Raw genomic sequence first — 22,597 nt, 5'->3', positions numbered from 1 at the left:
TATTTCTGTAGATCCGGTTGAGTTTTAAGCATATTTGGTTTTGGCTTTTTCTTTTTTCCCCATTCCTTCCAACTTTGGAGTTTGAAAGACCAGGGGGAAAACCGCTGCACTGTTTAAGTCATTCTGAGTCTGTGTCACTGACATAGTCCAAGTAGCTCAGCATCATTCTGCCCACTGCATAGACCTGCTGCCATCTACCAGGGCCAAATATTTAAAATGGGAGTCAGAAGGACAGTTCACTCCCTCTGCTGCCATCCCAAAGAAATGTGCTTGGGTGCAGGACTGGATTCTTGATGCTTCCAACCGGAACTCAAACTATCTCAGAAGACCAGTGGGGAGGGGGGCTGAGCTTCGAAGACATAGGCCTCTACGTGATTATAGTTCCTTTCAAAATCACATAAGTGAGGAGTGCTAAGGACGTCTTTTCTGGGATAGAATCCATTCTCTTACATCTAAGGGGATGATCTTTTGAAAAAGTGCCAAGGGAAAGCAAGGCTGGCTCCACCCATTCTTGTTCTGCGTGCTCCGTATTTTCCATGGTGGTCGTTCAGTTACCGTTTCTCTCGCTGTTCCATTTTACCACAGCTTGTGTAAATAATCATGGCTTTAAGTGAAGGAGCCAGAGTGTGCGTTCCCAAAAGATGCAATACACAGATATCATTGTTGGTCCCCCTTGAAAGGCCTGCATGGCTTTGCTGGATGTCTGAAAGTTTTCATATGCTCTGGGCAGGTTTGAAGGCCAAACAGTAGGTCTTGTTGACACCTCTGATTTCTGTCTAGTTGAAGGAATTTGCCAACTTTGACTTTGATGTTTGGAGGAAAAAGTATATGCGTTGGATGAATCACAAAAAGTCTCGGGTGATGGATTTCTTCCGGCGAATTGACAAGGACCAGGATGGGAAGATAACACGTCAGGAGTTTATCGATGGCATTCTAGCATCCAGTGAGTCCAGTCATAATTCCTTGCACCTACTTTGTAGAAGCAGGCTGTATTCCGGCTAAACAGTCTTTCTCAAGTTAAAGCTGTAGTCTTAGGGAAGAAGTAATGTACCTGCTTACTAAAATTGGTCTATTGTTTTGATGGAGGGAAGAACCTCGATCATTTTGCTAGGAATAAAAAATGCAGGTCTTGTTTGACACATTATGGCAAGCAAAACATACTCGAGGTACAGAAAAGAAGCTAACTTTTGTGAATAACGAGGTTCTAAGTACAGGCAGACCTTGGAGATGTTGCAGGTTTGGTTCTAGACCACCGTAATAGAGCAAATATTGCAGTAATGTTTCCCAGTGCATATAAAACTGTTGTTTATACTATTCTGTAGTCTGTTAAGTATGTAGTAGTGTTATATCTTAAAAAACGATGTGCATACCTTAATTTAAAAATACTTTATTGCTAAAAAATGCTGACCATCGGCTGAGCCTTCAGCAAGTCATAATCCTTTTGGCAATAGTAACATCAAAGATCATTGATCACAGATCACCATAACAAATATAATAGTAATGAAAAAGCTTGAAATATTGCAGGAATTACCAAACTGTGACACAGAGACGTGAAGTGAGCAAATGCTGTTGGAAAAATGGTGCCGACAGACTTGCTTGACACAGGGTTGCCACAGACTTTCAATTTGTTTTAAAAGGGGGAGAGAGAATATCTGTGAAGTGCAGTAAAGCGAAGCACAGTAACATGAGATGCGCCTGTAAAATGTTTTTTAAAATAAGTTTTTTACAATATCAGTTTCTCAGATTAAATCAGATTAAATTTTTATTCCTTCCGGTTTTATTGAGATATAAGTAGCATACAGCACTGTGTAAGTTTAAGATGTACAGCATAATGATTTGGTTTACAGACTATGAACTAATTATCACAATAAGTTTAGTGAATATCCATCATCTCATAGGTACAAAATTAAAGAAATAGAAAAAAATGTGTTTTCCTTGTGATGATAACCCTTTGGATTTACTCTCAACAACTTTCATATGTAACATATAGCAGTGCTAATTAATTATATTTATCATGTCGTACATCACGTCCCTCATGATGTCAGTTTCTGGCATCTGCATAACAGCTTACAAAATGTATGATCGCATTTATTTTCAGCAGAAGGAATAAGGCATAAAGTTGTAAGTGACTTGCCAAGATCACAAAGCACATCTCACAGCTGTGTTACTTCACATGGGTGGCCCAGGAAGGCCTGTCTGGAGGTAATATTGGAGCTGAGACCTAGGTGATGATAAGGTTCCAGCCATGTCAAGATTTCAGGGGAGAGATAGAGGCAGAGCCACAGCAGATCTAAAGTGCTGAGATGGGAATGAAGTTGGCATGTTCTAGGAATGGAAAGGTTAACACGGCTGGAGTGTCATGACCTTAGAGATGGTAAGATGTGAAGTTGGAAAGGTAGGAAACAGCCATTAATGCGGGGCTTTGTTGGCCATCATGAACGGATCAGATCTTATTCTAAAGACAGTGGGCAGCCAGCAGAGGTTTCCATCTGAGAGACAGTATAGTCCAGTTTACGTTTTAATAAGTCACTCTGGCTATTGTAAACATTCACACTCTGGAAAGCAGTTGTCAAGAACCCAAGGCAGTAATCTAAATGTAGAAAAACTTTATCCTATTAATTCCAAATTGTCGCTCTCCTGAAATAATCTATATATCCAACAACAGTGGAGTGGATAAGTAAATTCTGAAGTTTGTTGGTAGGCCTCTGGTTTTAAATTGCATTGGGGAGGGGGGTAGATGAGTCTATAAGCAAAAATGCCAAAAACCTGAGTATGCTCTGCGTAATTTTTTTTTTGGTGATTTTTATCTTTATAATATTTTATATTTTCTAAGTTTTCTAAAAGGACTGTGTACTGTTTTCCAGAAAAAAATCAAGACAAATTTTTTTTTAAAGAAGTATTTATACAACCACCAACCAACCAAGTAAGCCCTCTTAGTTAACGTTCCAAAATGTGATTGATTTTCTCCAGAGTTCCCTACTACCAAGTTAGAGATGACTGCTGTTGCTGACATTTTTGACCGCGATGGGGATGGCTACATTGATTACTATGAATTCGTGGCCGCTCTCCATCCCAACAAGGATGCTTATCGACCAACAACTGATGCAGATAAAATTGAAGATGAGGTACGGGAAAGAGTTGTATTTGGAGTACATTTTTGACCATAGGTTACTACTGTCCTGAATTTGGTTGGGTGTAATTGCCGTATCAGCCCTTTAGCGTGTCTGTTGGGAGGTGATTATCTGGAGTTCTTTTTGGGGATCCCCTTTTGGATGGTGTTGCCCCAGTGGATGTCCGACTCTTGAGCTGTAGCTCAGTCTCAATGAATTGTTACCTAAGTGAGTCACCTCTGTGTGGTGCTCTGCAGCTTGCAGAGAACCTCTCCAGGGCACCATGTTGCTTAGAACAGACTCATCTCTCAGTCCTGAGATCCTACCTCGGGATGCAGGAGAGCGTCTTCATGTGTAGCATTTAAGGGGTGATACATAAAAGTAATGTTTAAGATGATGTGTACCCACCAAACTTTCTGCCTAATTAAGAACTGTATCACACTGAAAATTGTATCACACCAAAAAGTGTGAATTCATTGGTAGCACATCCTGGGATGGGAGAGGCAGTGGGCCTGGTCTTGGAGAGTGGCTTGGAGCACCCCAGGACTGACTTCCAGGGAATTTGGGCTCCTAGGTTGACATTTAAATCAGCTCATAGTTTGCTTTATTAGTCAGTTAATATTGATGCGTGCGTATTAGCACATTTGAGGAAATTTTGAAGCAGGATGGAAGAATGTGTTGTTGTATCATTACTGGGGAATTCCTTTCATACTCAGCGTCTGAGTATCCCAGTTAGTGAGACTCACAATAGAAGATAAACACATGTGTCAAAAGCCTGAGGTGCCTAAAAAGTATGTAATGAAGAGCTTCTCTGATGACATATAAAAACCTTTGTTTCTCTGCAGAGGAAGTCTTGCTTTACCCTTCACACTTTTCTCTTTTTCTGTTGTTCACAACCAATAGGTCACAAGACAAGTGGCTCAGTGTAAATGTGCAAAAAGGTTTCAGGTGGAGCAGATTGGAGAGAATAAATACCGGGTAAGAAAGAGAAAACCAGTCCTTTGTGGTGGTCATTCCTGCTGTGTGGCCCTTACAGGTGAAAGCAGCCTGACACACAGCAGATGGCTGATCCCACCTTCCCGTCACCGATGCTTGGAGTACCAAAGCCAGTGGAGACTTGCAATGCGATCAGTCTGTGGCCCTCACCTCTGTAGGTGCCAATTATCAGGTGTCCTGTGAGCTGAGCTTTAGTGCCCCACATAGTTGCATCTGGAAAATAGTGCCGTATGTAGCCAGCAGTAGCTTGTATGGGATCCAACATAGGAGACATTTCAGAGCCCTCTCTTCACTGCCAAACAGGTCTTTGAGGAAATGGAGGCACCTTTATCATAAGATAAGGAAACAATTATCTAATGACTGACCATTGCCCCCAGAGAGCTGGTCATTGTGAGCCCAAGTGGCTCGCAGGCTCAGAAAGGGCTGGAGAAACTCTGTCCAGGCCCCACAGGACGCTCAGCCTGCTCAGTAGTCTTCCCTGGAAAGCTGTGCCGAGCGAGGCCATAACTGAGTGAACTGTGCTGTGTTTTAGCTTCTTTGGGGACCAGGGTGGGGCACAGAAGGGATCTATGACAGGACCCCTAAAATGTATCCAGCAGTTTGTCAGGGTTCTCTACAGTCCTAAGGAAGATCTAGGATTGTCAGAGAGGATTTAGATGGCCAGATAGCATAGTTACATGCACCCAGTTAGAAACAGGAAAATGAGGTTCCATTAGCACGTCACAACTGTCTTCAAGGTCCAGCAGAGTCACACTGTGCTGCTCTGAGCCAGGGGGTGGAGTGTTGGGTGACTCTGCCTTGGATCCAGCCCAGGGTTTTGAGTTAATAAGGCTCCAAGCAATCTTATAATGGTTTTATTTCTTTTTTTTTAATTACCTGTGAGAGAAATGAGTTAACAAAGAATATGGTCAGTATGTGTTGTTCTGCATGGAACTGGTAATATGATTACGTGATTTTCATTCCTTAGTGTTAATTTGACAAAACGTTCTTTTCTCTCTCTTTTTTTTTTTTTCTTCCTTTTCCTCCATCCTTAACTCTTACTGTCTGTAGTTCTTCCTCGGCAATCAGGTACAGTGTGCCTTGCAAATGTTATTTTTGGTGGAAATGGTCTGTGTGGCTAATGCTGCCTGTTCTTTGCTGTGGGGAGAGGACTTAATCTGAAGCATGCCTGGGTCGTGCCTGGTAGTCTTACCAAGTGGAGAAACTGATAGCAGGGCTAGTATTGTAAAGCTGTCTCAGAAGCAAAAGGATATAAGTATATATAATTTTCCATTTAAAATTAGATTGGCTGACGACGATATTTTGGTGGGCTGAGTTAAAAGTAGTATGGTTCTGGGGAAGTTAAAGCTATGGTATCAATCCATCCCACTTCTAAAAAAGAGCCCAGTCTTGTCAGAATACCAGACAGCACAGTTCTGATTTACACCCAAGTCTTTTGACCGTTAACACAAATTTTATAATGCACACTAAGTCAGAAAAGTCTTAGGGTATTTAAGATACTGTGTTTAAATACCTTACTAAAATTTTAGTTACCTGTGCTTACGTTACATTTTATAATCATAAGGGATGTGAGAAGGAGTGTGGAACTCATACTTGGCTTGTAGCCTGACGTTTGCCGATTATGGCCAGCCAGCATAATCTAATGGGATCAAATTAGACTTGCAAAGATTGAATGCTTTTGACTCCACTTGGTAACTCTAACCTTTTAGATCTCTTTGAGGGCTCTGGGGTCCTATGTCTTAAAGTGGAAGGAAGTTGCATGGGTAAAATTCGTCTTGTGATATGAAATCAGAAACACTAATAGTTGATTTGAAGCCTTCACTCAAAGTTCCAGGCACTGCTTTAACCACCAACTACAGTAACATTCTGGGCCAGTGGGAAGAACGAAGGATGGAAAGAAACTAAAGACAAGAACAGTCAAACTGGCTTTAAATAAGTCATTGCGTAAGAGTGCCAAGTAGTACCTAAAGGTTGTACCTGTTTGCTAATGACTGCATGTGGGTACCAGGGGCCCCTTTGAAGTGGCACCGATGTCCTCCTCTACTCCACTGACCAGCAGAGGGTCAGAGGGTTAGTTCCAATGTTTGGAACAGAATTATGAAGTTTCACTTTATACACGAGGCACCTGAGGCCTTAAGGACCACTGTGCCAACAGTCACACAGCAAATGTTAGAGCAGTGACGCAGAGAAGGAAGCAGAGCTTACTGTTGTTGCCTCTAAGACTGTTAGGAGGTTTTTGCCTCACTGGCAACCCCTCTCTGCCAGATTCCTGCAGGTCCCTGTTTTTAGAGCTGCTATAACTCCTTCCACATTCATCTCTCTGGCCTCCCCCAGACACTTTGGCCCCCGGCTTGGGTCAAACCTCCTTTTCCCTATAGCTCAGTAAAAGCAAGTTAGAATCTTTCAGAGAGAGCTTTAGTAAGAAATTAAGGGGGAAACAAGAATGAAATCAGTGGAGTTAATTCTAAAGGTTGACAAATAAATTACAGGGCACAGTAATGTAAGAATAAAGTACAGCTTGGGGTTCCTTCCTGATTCCCTCTGGAGGACACATTGGCCCTTATTTCCTTCTTCCCCTCACTTATCCAGAGAGGACCCCAAACAGTGACTCGGGCTGGCACTGCCCTTGGGTCTGGTGGAATCCTCAGTTCCTCCCAAGGGGCCTCCCCGTTCCCACGCATGGGGCCAGTGTCTGAGGGCAGCTTCCTTCCCGGGACAGGACCTTTATTCCCTCATGTTTCTGGGTCCCGACTTCAGTGCTCTTTACACTACACCATGCTGTGGCTGCAGTCACTTTGTATGAAAACCTAAAACCTGCATGAGATGAAAGATGTAGGACCATTTTTATTTTCAAAGAAAAGGGCTTGGGTGGGGGATGATATTTTTTTCAATCACCTTGCCTGTATAAACAGTGAGCTTGAATCAGTGCAACGTAATACAGAGAATTACCACAGAAATATTAATTTTGAGGGGGGTTGGTTACGGGTCCTTAACCAACATCCTTAAACATCCTTTCTGGCATTTTTAATTTTTGTGCCTTCTTTCAAAGTTATGGTTCTCCTCTACAACTTTGAAAATCCTAATTAAGTGATTAAATTACCCCCCTCAACATTCTCCTTAAATTAAACAATTTTAGGAATTCCATTTCTCCAACCATATGTTTGATTTTTGTTTTGAGATCTCAGCATGATTCTCTTTTGTTACCTCTTAACTTTTATTTTGGGAAGAGGATAATTTATGCAGTGGGAAACTCCAGATGTTGATAGGGCTGGGAAGTAGGAATATTTGGCAAGAAAAAAAGGAAAAATAAATATCAGAAAATCATGCTTGTTTTAACATCCCAAAATGATTGTTGAAAACTACTTACAATCAGCATGGTAGATATAAATTTTAATTTCTTCAACTAAATTTTAGTATAAACACTAATCATTTGTTCAGCTGAAGAAAATTTTCTGCTGGTGACAACACAATTAGAGAATACTTAGGGGTTTATTTCTGAAAATGATGTGGAAAATCAAATTTCTTTCTAAGCTTGTAATAATGGTGATGCTTTGCAAGGTTTTCCTTGAGATTTGAAATATGATTTGCTGTTCTCCATTTAACTTTTGAGCACACTGTATTCAGAAGCTGACATCCACCTTAGAGCTACCTTTTCTTTTATGGAAACAAGCTAGCTTAACAAAGAATTGTATCATTGGATTTAAATTTGGGCAGAATCTTTAAAGGAATCAAAGGGAGCTAATGCCTTGTCTGTCCTCCTTCCTCCCCTCTGGAGCAGGGTCGCAACCATCAACAGTTAACTTTATCCGAACAGAAAGTACGTCAAAATAATGACCTTTAGCTTTTCCATATTTTAAGTTTTTTGGGGAAAATGCAAAATAGTGAGAAGTAAAATTGCCCCCAAACTGTGAAATTGTCATTCTATCTGAATACAGTCTGCTTAGGGAAGAAAGTCTAGCCCTGCTCTCGGGCGCCTTCGCTCACCGTTTCCCCTTGGCCCTGCAGTTTGGGGACTCCCAGCAGCTGCGGCTGGTCCGCATCCTGCGCAGCACAGTGATGGTCCGTGTTGGGGGAGGATGGATGGCCCTGGATGAATTCCTAGTGAAAAATGACCCCTGCCGAGGTAAGAAGCCGTTCTGAGCTCGTGTTATTTGTTAGCTACGCCCTCGCCGCTGATCTTTCATGATTCCACAGGGTGTTGGTGGTGGGGTCTGTTTGTTGATTCTGTTGTTAAGCTGCCAGGTGTCATCCCACTAGCACAGATTGGGACTCGGGTGCAGGGCAGACCAGGGAGAGAGAGCAGGAGGGTTTGATGCTGTCAGGGGAGACGGGTTTCCAGGGACACACTAACGAGAATTGGGAATTTATTGATGTCATCAAATGTTTCTGTGTGAGGGGTTAAATTAACCCCAGCCTAGAAAGAAGCCCTGTCGGTTCCCTGTTAGTGCTGCAGATGACTTTGCCTGTAATTCCCGTGTCTGAAACTCAGAGAGGGTATCGGGCCCCTCCTAGGCAGGGGAGGGCTGGGAGCTCCCTTAACCAGGGAGGGGAATAGAGAACACCTAGCAGTGAGCCTGGGCACTGCATTGTGAGGCATATGGTCACCTAAGTAAGTCCATGGGGTCTCAGTCTGCTTCAACGTAAAAAGGCCCAAAGGCCAAAGAGAATGGTCTACTCTTTTAGCCCAAAGGCCAAAGATAACAGTCAACTCAATGTGAGTGATGGCATCTGCAGCTAGAGGCGTGTGAGGGCCGCAGCAAGCGGGGGATGATCAGATTCCAGTTGCTACATCCCATTCAACTGCTCCTTTCCTTTCTCCTGTTAGCCAAGCTGCATGTGGGTACACAGGAGGCTCCCCCACTGTCTGCCAGTTTGTCTTTCTTGACCAGTTTCTGCGTTTCCTGCTCTGTTTCTTTGTGTTTATATATTTTTTATTCTAGTTCACCATCCTGGGAGTAAAATAAAGCGCTCTGATTCCAGCTCTTCAATTTCCAGTCAGTCTCCCATAGGTTGGCTTTTAAGCTTTGTCCCTCTTACCCACATCCCAGCCCGTTGAGAATGGCTTTGCTTTTTAAACTGTAGCATCTCTTGGCTCTGTGGTATCTGCTGCCTTTATGAATGCTTTGAAATAGCCAAACCATAGCTTTTCTAACTATTATAAGTTGACAAAACAAAATATGCCTGTTGAGACAGTACCCGTGGAATTTGTTCTGAGTTTCTGTTTATTTAACAAATACTTATAGCTTTATATACCACACACTGTTTATTATAAGACCTTACAAATAATAATAACACATTTACACCTCTAGGAGGTGTAGCTACTATTATTATCTCCATTTTATAGAATAGGAAATTGAAGCATAGGAAAGGTACATAACTTGCCCGAGGAGAGGCAGCTAATGGCGGAGACAGGATTCACATCCAACACCGTCTGGCTCCTGACCTCCATGCTGTGTCTCAGATGCTAACATACCCACCACCACCCTTTTTTTTTTTTTTTAATTTTATTTATTTATTTATGGCTGTGTTGGCTCTTCGTTTCCGTGCGAGGGCTTTCTCTAGTTGCGGCAAGTGGGGGCCACTCCTCATCGCGGTGCGCGGGCCTCTCACTATCGCGGCCTCTCCCGTTGCGGAGCACAGGCTCCAGACGCGCAGGCTCAGTAATTGTGGCTCACGGGGCTAGTTGCTCCGCGGCATGTGGGATCCTCCCAGACCAGGGCTCGAACCCGTGTCCCCTGCATTGGCAGGCAGATTCCCAACCACTGCGCCACCAGGGAAGCCCCACCACCCTTTTTTACATGTGTTTTACTGGTTCCAACTACGTAATTAAGTTAGTAAGGCTTACTTATAAGCTGAGCAGAAATGTTTACAATACTGTTATGTCACTTCTTTGGAAGTGATTTATAGTCAGAATCTGAAGCATTTGAAGCTAAAGGTTCTCACATGAATTCAGATACGCTTATGAATTAGTTCCTCTTAACTCATTCTGCATTTACTCCAATAAACCAGAGTAATAATAGAGTAATAATTTTCATTAGGATTTCCTTTTTATAAAGTAGTTAGTCTTAAAAACACCTATTCTGATAAAAACTAGAGCGGGTTTAAATTAGTTTTAGAACTTAATTATATTGCAAACCAATTTCTTTGATATAAAAGTACCCTCTGATTGTTTTAAATGAGGAGCTATATATATATATCTCTCTTTTTAACCTTAACTCAGTAAAACAACATTATTCCTTTCCAAGTCTATTAATAAGGTTTTATTTTTCATGCTGTGTGTGATTGAACTAAACAAAAGAGATACTGCATGTGACATTTTGGAATCTTTGACTGCCTGTTTGCTGCCTGCTGTACTTGCTCTCTTTACGATAACATTGTGCTGCTGGCCAAGGAGAACACTGCTTGCTTTTTCCTTATCTTGTTAGCTAGACATTGGAACCCCAAGGAGATTTGGGAGGGCCATCTAGGAGCTATTTTCTATGGAACATAGTAGCCTTTTTCAGCATCCCTTGGAGCAAACAAGGTAAGGCTTTCCCCTGTGCCTTTCCAGGAATGCCCTCATCCCAATTCCATTGACTACAGGGTCAAGAACTCCCAGCAGTCTTAGATATCATACTCCTTAGATATCATAATCCCTCATAATACTAGTGAGGGACAGGATGAGCTACATCTAAGCAAATAAAAAATTGTGCTACGAGGGGAACACTTAAAGGCCCAGGTGGATGTAATACATGACTTACAAGGGCATGAACATCACAAAGAGAAAAGTTCCTTGAAGCTACCTAGGGTTCTGTGAGGATTACTGTGGCTTACAGAAGCACCACTTGGGGTGGATTTTTTTTTTATTCATTTGGGTTGCATTTCCTTGGCTCTCTGCACCATAGAGAATGTTATTCTGAGGACAGTACCAAATGTACGACGGGGTTATAATACCAGTGTTGCACAATCGTGTTATCTGCCTTTACACAGTTGTTTAAGAAGATGAAAGTTGTCTCAGACTGCACGTTGCTTTAGCCAAGTGTAAAAGGTAAAAGTATTCAACTAGGTAGGTTCCTGGTACTGCCAGAATTGGAGATTTCACTTTCTGAACTGAGCCACGGCAAAGGAAATCATGATGTTTGGATGGAGGTAAAACAACGTCCCTGCCTAGTGAATCGGCGCACATTTACCCGAGGGTTCCGGGAATGTTTCTGAGCATTAGGCAGATTAATTCCCCAAATTTTACTGAAAATCTAGAAAAACTTTATGACGATTTAAAAGACACAATTTGGCTTAGAACTGATTTTTTTTATTATTATGGTAAAATACACATAACATAAAAACTTACCATCCTGACCATTTTTAAGTGTACAGGTCAGTAGCATTACGTACATTCACACTGTTGTGCTACCATCACAATCACCCATCCACAAAACTCTTCATCTTGTTATACTGAAACTCTACCCATTAAACAATAGAACTGAATTTTAACTAACAAGCCTGTTCCAGCCAACATCGGTAGTCAGTCTCTTAGAAAATGGTGGTCTCTCTGGTGGTTGAAAAACTGAACTTGAAATGGCTGTCTTTGGGTTCTGGGCCCCAAAATGTGATATTCAAAAAACCAAAAAATCATGGTCAAATGCGTTTGGAAAACACTGAGTTAAAACTAAACAGGTTTCTTTGCTGCAGGACTTCTCAGAGCTTATAAAATGCTGATTGATTGCATTAGGGAGAGAAATGTAGAATCCAGTGTTTACGAAACTCCTCTTCATAGGAAACCCCTCAAAAACCTCAGTTTGGGAAATTCTGCTGTAAGCAGTGAAAGACCATGGAAAGATTTGGAGCTGTTTAGAGAGATCAGGTTTTTATTTAGAAATTCAGTGTGGGGAATGAGGAGTGAGGGAGGGATGACTTTAAGATGAGAAACAAGGAGACCATTTGGAAGCCTGTTACAGTGGTCCAGGGTGGAGGAGATACTCCATGAACCATGTAATTGTAAGGGGTACAGGAAGGGCTTAGGGATTCAAGAGGCATTAGAAGGTGGAATCAATAGTAGACTGAACTGCCATCAGGAGGGAGGGACCTACGTCAACAACCAGGTTTCAGGCTTCAGTCGTGTCTAATCAGTTGGGTGTAAGGCTCTGGCATCCAGGAGAGGTCTATGCTGGGGATGTATTTGAGAGTTAGGCAGGACCGTATGATGGTGCTGAAGTCTCAGATGCATGAACTCATCACCAGGTCAAAAGTCTAAGAGGGAGAACAGGACTGTGGATGGAACCAGGGGAACATCGGCGTTTAAGAAGTGGGTGGGATGGAGTAGTTGGGAGAAGGGGGAGAGGCAGGAGAGCGGGGGCCCTGGAAGCCGAGGGAGGAGAGTGTTTCAAGAACAAAATAGTAACTCCCCCGAGTGCAAATGACAACAGCAGAGAGGTGTTTTTACCTGTCAAATTATCAGGGTTTTTACCTGACACATATGTGTACACACACTCTCTTTTAATACAGAGAGCATTGGCTGGAGTGAAGTAAATTGAATATATTCATACATTATTTTTGAGAGTGTACATTGGTATAAAATTTTGTAGGTCAGTTGACAAGTATCAAAAACCTTAAGTGTGCATCCTTTCTCCCCAGCAGATCACTTGTAGAAATTTATCCTAAGGAAGTCATCATGGGTGGGCACAAAAACTTTTTACAAGTAGTTTGTCACAGCGTTGTGTACAGTGTTTTAAAAATTGTGAACAAAATACAAGGTTGGTGAAATAAATTATGTCGATATGATGAAACAATACTTTGCAGCTAGCTGAAGTTATGCAAGTTATTCCTCAGGCATGGAGGAATGTTTCTGATATTTTTGTATCTTTTATATATATATATACACACACACGTACACACACCGTTGTGCAAAGGAATAAAGACACCAACGTTTTAATAGTGCTGTCCCCTAAGATGAAGCAATTTTTATTCTTTGTACTTTTCTGTAGACCTCAACCTTTCTACAGTCTAAAAGCATCCCCCTGAGGCAGAAGTTGTCCGTAACCTTTGCCAGTGGTTACAGTAGTGTGGTGGGGAGGAAGGCGGAGTGGGATGAGCTAGCGTAGATGCATGCAAGGAGCTGGGCCGGGCAGAAGGCAGCCCAGGTGGAAGACCTTGGTTCTGGTCCCAGTTCTGCCACAGCGCTCCTTGACCTCAGCCTCTGAATGCTTCAGTTCCTTTGTGACATGGGGATGCTGACTGGTCGCTGACAACAGTCAAGTGCAGTATTACACGTGATCACACTCTGTAAACTGTACAGTGCATGGAGAACACGTTAGTATCGTTACACTTAAGATGTCATTGCCCTCATCTGCAATGCCATTTCAGAGTCTTCCTCTTGTGTCACTGTGTTGTTTTCTGGGAGGGTGGGCTCAGTGAACTGTTAAATCTCTACTAGGTTTAAACCACATGTCTGAAGTTCTTTATGGCTTAGGGCCATGAACAGTTCTTCTGGGGTCCAAGTCCTCAGCTGAGTAATGATTTCCATTTGTCCCTGTTAACTCAGTGCTTGTTGTGTGTCCACCCTTGTGCTTGGCCCTTTAGCAAACATAAGATAAATAAGTGTTTAGCGATGTGGAATCTTACTGAAGTACCTAGGTTAGCGCTGAAGGAAATTCCCTTTGAGAACTGGACACTGAGGAAAGTGCTGGAGTTTGGAAAATGGATGAGTAACCTGGTTGGTTAGAGTAGGGAACAGAGGGCCAAGGAATGAACCTTGAAGGGCATGTTCTGTTGGAGCCTAAGAAGGGAGGAGACAGCTTAGCATTCCAGGGACCAAAAATCCTAGACTGTCCAGACAAGAAGGACTCTTGGACATCCGTGAGCCTGACTGATCACCTCTAGTGAGCCTGAGGAAACGGAGGCCCAGAGTGGGAAGGATCCCAGTTGGGGGCAGAGCCTGGACTGTAATTCAGGGGTTTTGATAATGCAAGTTAGTCCTTTTAACTTCATACTTTGATATGTTACGTCAACTGAGTATATTGAAAAGAATTTTGATTTGATTTAGGAATTTAGAACCTCTCTGCTTGGACACTCATGCAACCTGATTTAAAATCCGATTCTACCAAGATTCCTCAAATTTCTTGAGGACATGTGGAGCTGGGCAGGAGAGGGTAGGCACAATTACCTGAAATTTTCTAAACTTGTAGTTTCTGGCCAAAGTAAAAAATCTAATAGAGGAAAGAAAGACAAATACTTTGTTTCTAATGGTTCCCTTTTCCCAGGCTTTACCAGCAGTCCTGTTTGTTTAGATCTATCTAGTACATCCTAAAAAGTGAGCGGCTTGGGGATGAATGAGCAGACAAGGTGATTGCAGAATAGCACCTTTCAGTGAGGAATAATCTAAGAACACATTCCAGAGGAATTATTTCTTCTAAATTCATAACGTCTTTCACATTTAATGTTTGTGTTGGCTGTACTTGGTATCTTCTGACCGAATCCAGATTTTGGGTTCTGGTCTGATGGCTCCAGGAAGCCCCAGGACAGCACTGTTGGCCTTCAGTGGTGTTTCCAGACTCTCCAGCTGGATGTCCCTCTCCCACTGCAGGTGTGCCTTCAGCTTCTCATTGCTTTCAGCTTTTGACTTAACGGTTTCTCACTGGCAAGTTTTGTGCATGGTCTTGATCTCTCTCCTCCCACATGTTTACTTCTTAATGATTCAGTCCAGATCTTTTTACTGTCCTGAGTTCCTGTACCCCTTTCTTTAATAATATTATCGACTGAATTCAAATAGAAGAGTCTAGGTGACGTCAGTTTCAATGATCTGTTTTTCTCTACTATTTCATTACCGTGTATCCTGCAACAGTTGAGCAAAAAGTACACATGTACTATGAGAGAGAAAAGAGGAGTTTTGATTTAACCTCAGAGGTTTGTGAACTGCTTCATCTGCTTTCTCTTGACCCCAGGGGACAGTGGCAAGGCCAGGTCGTGACCACAGCATGGGATGGTGCTTTGTACACCGACTTATTTATTACAGCAAACCAAGGGGCTTATTAGTTAGTGTGTCTGCTGTGGGTAAGAATCATGACAAGGCTGATAAATCATGAATTTATCCCTATTCTAAAAGAATCCACAGATGGTACTAAACCTATAAATTATATAACTGTTATCATGGGGTCAAGCATCTGTATGACCATCAAAGATATTTTTTTTTCAAGGTTAACTGTTATTGTATGTGTGTGTTTATTCCCTTTTTAGCACGAGGTAGAACTAACATCGAACTTAGAGAGAAATTCATCCTACCTGAGGGGGCATCCCAGGGAATGACCCCTTTCCGATCACGGGGCCGAAGGTCCAAACCATCTTCCCGGGCAGCCTCCCCTACCCGCTCCAGCTCAAGTGCTAGTCAGAGTAACCACAGCTGTACGTCCATGCCGTCTTCTCCAGCCACCCCAGCCAGTGGCACCAAGGTACGTACAAGTTGCAGTGTGACCTCCTTCCCCACTCCCAGCTTTGCGGATGTCCATTGTTCAGTGTAGCCCCCGAAAGACCCCAGTGAGGAGAGGCACTTGAAGACATGCAGACCAGGCTGGCCAGGCCCTAGTGGTACACAGATCCGGACCTTTAACATGACTGAAGAGGACATTATTAAATAGGAACTCGGGTTGTTAAGTCCAAAGCGCTTCTTTCCACATATTCCCATTTTGAGTTTGAGCCCATCTAGTTACTAATCTTGAAAATCCAGGCACTATCTGTGCTGCTGGAGCTAACAGAGAAGTTTGTTGTTACGACGGGTGATGGATGAAGAATGCTGTTGCCTTTCTGCCTGGTCCCTTTCATCCCGTTGGACTGATGTGCATTTTATTTTGTCTTCTATTTCTTTAAAATTTAGTGTCTTCTATTTATTTATTTTTTTATGTTCCCAATTTGCTCCCTTTCTGTTCCATTTTCAATTATTCCCGTCCTTCCCTTTGGATTTCCGTTTCACAGACTTCACTTCAGTTCTCTCGCTGTTATGACAAACCCTGGTTGGTAAACAGTAAAGCTGGCACCCCTGTCAGGGACAGCCACTATCCTGACCTCCAGCTGCCCAGCCCCGAGGTAGAGTATGGCTTTGCTAAGGACACAGTCAAGACCAGGCCCTCGCTCATGCCGAGGACTTGACCAGCTCTTCTTCCTGACACGAGTCCGTGCTCTTTTCCATCTCTGTGGTGCTTGCTCTCACAGCTGATTCATCTCGTCCAGTGTTTTTCAGGGGTTTCTAACTCGGATTCACCAAAATTGGAGATAAATAAGAGATGCCTAAGACTGGATTGTTTAACAGCTTCCTAACAGTCTTTAGAATGATATTTGCTCAGGGTGAGAAACAATGGTCATTTGTGGTGATTTGTTGATTGATGTTGTTTATAATCAGGCCTCTTGGAGCCTCCAAACGTCATATCTGACACAGACGAGTTACGAACACTTGAAATTCAACGACGGTGCATGTTCAACAGTGTTCTATCTTTGCTTAGGACAGAAGAGTGGCTGGTGCCCCCGCCCCCCGCCCGAGCCACATCCCCGGGATGGTGGTATCGCCACAGTGGTCCGGGTGTGGGTGCCATCTCCTTCAGCCACACACAGTATCAGTGAACACTGCTCTGAGGCTCAGGTTTTAGCTTCGAATTCCTTGGCCTAGGCACTTGGGTTTCTATAGCCTTGATTTGAATACATATGCCAGCAATGAAGCATGTTCAAGTACAGTCATTAAAATGCCCAAGTACTGTTGGAAGAGCAGTGTTTCAGAAATAAAATGTGGACTACAGGCTTGTGTGATAGCACTACAATTTGCATTCTAGCTCCTGCTGGGAAACATTGGGTTCTTGTGCCGCAAAAGGTAGCGTTGCCTTTAGTCATGTAAAGCTTCAGCCAATAAACGCAGGAGGTACAAGAAGCCAATGCCCAGGAATGGACTTGCTGCTTTGGGATTCATCCCACTCCAAGCTAAAACTCCAATTCAGAAATACATCTGGCTTAGAACATGATCTGGGGACCCACTGACACTAAAACCCCACAACTCAACCTGCTTATCCTGCTTTTCTTCTCCTTAAATGGCTCCAGTTTCATGAAAGTCTCAAAAGTTCTAAAATTTTTAATGTTTTAATTATGAAGTGCCAATTCTCATGGGATTCTGATGGATCAGCATTTTTGTTTCATCTTAAGGTTTTACCTTTGGTTTCATTTCATTTCGAGGTTTCATCTTTCCTTACCCACTGGTGTTCTGCAGGCTGTGTCCTGACGCGGACGCCCAGCCCGGCATCTCTGGCGCCACGTCTTCCCAGCAGCAGTAGCTTCTGAAACTGGTGCTCTTCCTCCTGTTTGGGCCAGGAGGGTTTGTGCTGGAATGTTAATCCCTCTCTGTCGCTTTTGCTCTTTCTTTATAAATTGAAGATATAAGAAACACCATGCAATGGGTTGCTTTACTCTTCTCTTTGTATAAACATCTTAAAAGTCCTGGAAAACAATTTACACGATTGATTTCAAAGAAAAATTGGAATAGCATGCTGTGGCATGAGTGATACTTAAAACAGATTTAAAATATTCTTTCTCCAAATTAAATCTTTAAAAAAAAATACACTCAAATGGGAAATGGAGCTCCTATCAGCAGCAGTAATGATTATGTACATCTATCCAGCTCTTCTCCAGTTTAGGAAGTGCTTCCACACATGACTTACTCACTCAACAAGTTTTTATTGAGCCCCTCGTCTGTGCCAGACGTGGTATTAGGTGCCAAGGGTGTGACAGGGAACAAAACAAAGTCCCTGCTTTTGTGGAGTTTCTGCTTTAATACAAGAGAGTCAGGCAACAAACAGGGAATTTTCCTGGGCTGTTACAGGAGGAACAGCCAGGAGGCCAGTTGCAACGGTGGACTGAACGAGAGGGAATGTGGTAGGAATGAGGTCTCAGAGGCAGGACCCTTCTCTGGTTTCCACTGGGAGAAGTGAAGGCACAGATGCCAATTTAGATAAGCCAAGAGCCCAGACCCAAGCTCAGTTCTTCTGGCCCCTTGTTCAGAGCCTTGTTCCTGATATCACAGCCCCACTCATGTGTGCTTCTCCTAATCACTTATTTGATCAAGTCAAGTAATTTAATCTGCATTCTGCCAGTGCGAAAATAGATCTTTACTTGACTGAAGTTACTGCATCTATCTAGTAGGGATTGGAGTAATACTTGGATCTCCATGTTAAATATTTGGGGTTAGAACTCATATGTCACATTTCTAACCCCAAAACTTTGATACTTGGGAGTATTTGGATTTTTTTCCTTTACTCATTTACCATGTTTCTGTTTGTTATAACTACTATAATCTTACCATTTGAGGATCTTTTTTTTTTTTTTTAGTAGAAATTTGTCGGTAAGGTAAAAGGTATTGGAAGACATTTTAAAACTTTTAATTGGGACATGAAACCTTTATTTTGGGAATCTTCAAAATACATGACCTAGGACACTTTCAAAATAAATCTTTGTTTTCCTGGACTTTTAATTGGCTTTTCAATTGATTAGTCATAAGGAGGGCTTAAGTAGACCTTTCAAAGTGGAATTTCTACCAAAGATTACACCAAGTAAATATGACCTTTTTATTTTTATTTTTTTAAGATTATTCCATCAACAGGCAGCAAGTTGAAACGACCAACACCAACTTTTCATTCGAGTCGAACATCGCTTGCTGGCGATACTAGCAATAGTTCTTCCCCAGCCTCCACAGGTGCCAAAACTAATCGGGCAGGTAAGTACCTGCCCCAGCACTTCTGCATCAGGATGAGGGTGAGGGGAGTGGCCAGGCTAGGAATTTGGAAACAGCAGCCTCTCAGCAATGCTTCACTGCTCCCCAAGGAGCAAATAATGAGAGTAGCACTGAGGTGTGATGCTGAAAGACAGCCCTGCAGATATCCTGCCGACCTTGACTTCTTCTCCTGTCAGTACAAGTAGCTCGAACCTTGCCTTCTGACAGCAGATGCTCTCACAGCCAAAGCCAGACCACCTGTTCTCGATCAGAAATGATAGTATTTGAAAGTAGGAGAAAAGGGCCTCCTGCAGCGGGGCCTTCCTCAGAAGCCCGTGCAGTATGGGACCTGGCAGGTTGCTAGTAATTTTTCCGACACCCCATATTTATTATCGCTGCCGGGGAGCTGAGGAAGTCAGGGAAGGATTACATCTGCTCACCTGTTGATGTTCCTTTTGGGAGCCATTTCCTGCTGTTTGCCATCCCTTCGCCCCCATTCTCAGTCTGCCCATGCAACTACCAGGCGCTCTCCTCTGTGCCGAGGCCATGGGACAGCCCTGCTCGACTCCACCATGGGGCGTGTGAGCTAACAGTGCTGCTGATAGAAGCTGGTTTCTAATTCTCAGGATGCTTCTCAAGTAGAAGCACAAAGCCAGAAAGGGTTTCAGCAACTTCTGTGTAGGTGAGAGGACCGGCGTTCAGAAAGGCTGTGGTTTGCCCAAGGTCACACAGCATATCAGGTGGTATTAGGATCAGAACCCTGGCCTCTTGTGACCACCTAGAGGGGTGGGTTAGGGAGGGTGGGAGGGAGATGCAAGAGGGAGGGGATATGGGGATATATGTACACGTATAGCTGATTCACTTTGTTATACAGCCGAAACTAACACAACATTGTAAAGCAATTATACTCCAATAAAGATGTTAAAAAAATTAATAAGTAATAGGAGATGCTGTACAGCAGAAGTTAACACAACATTGTAAATCAGCTATACGCTAATAAAAAATTTTAAAAAATAAAAAAAAAGAACCCCGGCCTCTGGTAACTTGTTTCCCCCCGCCCCCTCCAATGCTGTCTCTATTAAAGTCTGTGGCTTTATTCTTAAATTCCAGACCCTAAAAAATCAGCCAGTCGCCCTGGGAGTCGGGCCGGGAGTCGGGCCGGGAGTCGGGCCAGCAGCCGGCGTGGAAGCGATGCCTCTGACTTTGACCTTTTAGAGACGCAGTCTGCTTGTTCAGACACTTCAGAGAGCAGTGCCGCAGGGGGCCAGGGCAGCTCGAGGAGAGGGCTAAACAAGCCTTCCAAAATCCCCACCATGTCTAAGAAGACCACCACTGCCTCCCCCAGGACTCCGGGTCCCAAGCGGTAACACTACACAAGCACCCCCAAGCCTCTGTCCACTTTGAATCCTGCTCCACACATTGGGTGTATATTTATTCTGAATGGGAGAAGTTATATTGTTAAAAGTGTAAAAGAATAATTGTGTTATGAAGCTGCCTTATTTTTTTTCTTTTTGTAAGTTACTATTTTCATGTGAATATTTATGTAGATAAAATTTGCCTCCTGGTAACCCTGTAATGGATGGGGCCCAGAAATGAAATATTTGAGAAAAATAAGCGAAAAGATCAAGATGCAAATGTGTATTAAAATTTTAAAAAGCCTCTAAGTAGGGTTTCTGTGCGGTGCAGGGTTGTAAACCTGCTTTATCTTTTAGGATTATTCCTAAATGCATCTTCTTTATAAACTTGACTTGCTGTCTCAGCAAGATAAATTATATTAAAAAAAAAAATAAGAATCCTTCAGTGTTTAAGGAACTCTTTTTTTGTAAATCATGGACACCTCAATTAGCAAGAACTGAGGGGAGGGCACTTCTGACTGCTTTTTCCATTGTTTTTAATATTGTGTAATTTTAGCTGAAGAGAGGGAACCTCATCTAGGTAATGTTTGCACATGATACAGCAAAAGGAGTTCATTGCAATACTGTCTTTGAATACTGTTTCAGTACTAGGTGTTTAAAGGACAAATAGCTGCTAGAATTCAGGGGTAAATATAACTGTTCAGAAAACGTGAGAACATTGGGGTTTTTAAGAGTCCTGGTTTATAACTTCCTATCCAGCCCAGCCACCAATAACTCCTGTGCTCACCGGGACCCAGGCCGTCGGCAAGGGGAGACTCCTTGGTGGCATCATGAATTACAGATTTGTTTATCTGCATTTTTTGCTATTTATTTAAAATGGTCGATCAACTTCCCACAAACTGAGGAATGAATTCCACAAGCCTATTCTGAAAACGTGGACATAAAACACTCGCTCGTCCTTTAAAGGAGTTCACCAGCACACTTGTTAAGAAGTCCCGTTTGCTTCTTCCGTCTTTTCTTTTGTGCGTAATAAAGTTAGCTGACCAAGTGATCATGAAGAGGGGCTGTCTGGGGCTCCTGGTTTTTAGCTGCTGTTCCTCTTCAGCTCCGACCACGTTGCTGTGTGATTATCTCAATTGATTTTAATTGAGGCAGAAACTGAAGCTCTACCAATGAACTGTTTAAAACAAGACACACTTTTGTATTAAAATTGCTTGCAGTAACAAATATTTTGTATTTCCTGCTTTACTTCTGAGCCATTACCTTATGTGTAACATGACTCTTTTAGGTACTTCGGTGCATTATTCAGATCCAGATATCTTGATGGATAAATTATGGAGCTCATTAATAGATTTCTTCTTATATATTTTATCCTCATTAATTTTATTTAACAAGGGAACAAAGGATCAGACTGTTATGTAAATCTGTAGGGCTATCTGGCCCACTTACGTGATTAAACAAATAACCAGTATGTAAGAAGATTTTTGTTTTAGAAATCACAGATCCCGAGTTTTGAGAGAATGGGGCCAGATTCTCACAGTATGCTGATATTTCTGGTTAAGTGGTAGAATTTCAGAGGTAGAAACAAAATTGGTCATCAAATCTTACCTCCTTTGTTTTACAGAAGGAGAAACGAATGGGAAAGTGGGTGAGAAGGTCATCTGCCTGAGATCACATAATGAATAAATGGCAGAAGAGGACCTTGAATCTAGTCCTCGGCTCCCTGTCCAAGTCAGGCAGTTCTCTTCCCTCCAGTCCCTGGTTGGCTTTATAATATTTAGAATGGCCAAATATTAACTAATTCTGATGACAGGAATTAGACTAAGAAATAACTAGGGAACTTGAGAGATAAGAGGGGTTGAACGTCAGCCACCTGTGTTCTTCATCATTAGGCCGTACTCCCCTTGTGATAGGGAGTTTGGTGAGATGGACACATGTTTGCCAAAGCTGTTGGAAGCCAAATACCCAGATTAGAAGGAATGTGCAGCCTGATGGATTCTGAAGGAAGTGCTTACTGTATTCTCCATGGAATTGGTAACTTCAGGCTGCCAGAACTTTGTAGGGTGGCGTTTCCACCCAAATCTGCTTCCCCCTCTCGGCCTTCTGGCTGCAGAAGCATGCTGAAAGGAGCTTGACCTCCATCTTCTCAAAGTCTGGACCGTGGTCACTTGTTTTTCTTACCAAGTCGTTCAGGCTTTCCCTCAGTCTTTGCAACAAAGCTCAGCTAGTGGTGCAATCTGCAGGAAGTGTATTTCCATTCAGTGAACACCTGTGTGCAAGACCATGTGGGAAATATAGGGATGGCAGGAAAGGGGTTAAAACTGCAGTTCTGTGATACAAGTGCTAAATTAGTAATGCAAACTTGGTGTCTGCTAGGATAGAGGAGGGCAGGTTCTGGGGCTTTGAATAACCATAGCTAACAT

The 22,597-nt window shown here is 42.7% G+C and overlaps 1 protein-coding gene across 4 annotated transcripts in view; it reads left to right on the top strand.

Annotated features, from left to right (window-relative positions):
* MACF1 (microtubule actin crosslinking factor 1) overlaps positions 1–21,468 on the top strand; it is a gene marked incomplete at its 5' end in the record, with an annotated part of 341,117 nt that extends 319,649 nt beyond the window's left edge. For 3 of the 4 annotated variants that reach the window (XM_082674679.1, XM_082674680.1, XM_082674678.1), the window contains 10 exons: positions 781–943; positions 2,971–3,125; positions 4,014–4,088; positions 5,157–5,174; positions 8,112–8,229; positions 9,047–9,115; positions 15,315–15,526; positions 16,047–16,157; positions 18,693–18,822; positions 19,930–21,468. In XM_082674679.1, the coding sequence (XP_082530805.1) occupies positions 781–943; positions 2,971–3,125; positions 4,014–4,088; positions 5,157–5,174; positions 8,112–8,229; positions 9,047–9,115; positions 15,315–15,526; positions 16,047–16,157; positions 18,693–18,822; positions 19,930–20,186 (1,308 nt within the window). In that variant the 3' untranslated portion in view covers positions 20,187–21,468. The remainder of the gene's footprint in view (positions 1–780; positions 944–2,970; positions 3,126–4,013; positions 4,089–5,156; positions 5,175–8,111; positions 8,230–9,046; positions 9,116–15,314; positions 15,527–16,046; positions 16,158–18,692; positions 18,823–19,929) is intronic. The other variant, XM_082674681.1, reaches the window with a different exon arrangement.
* Positions 21,469–22,597: the final 1,129 nt, after the last annotated feature.

This window comes from Grampus griseus (genome assembly GCF_964374135.1).
Source record: "Grampus griseus genome assembly, chromosome: 1".
In the NCBI taxonomy this organism is placed as follows: domain Eukaryota; kingdom Metazoa; phylum Chordata; class Mammalia; order Artiodactyla; family Delphinidae; genus Grampus; species Grampus griseus.
This window is presented reverse-complemented; position numbering and strand designations above follow the sequence as displayed.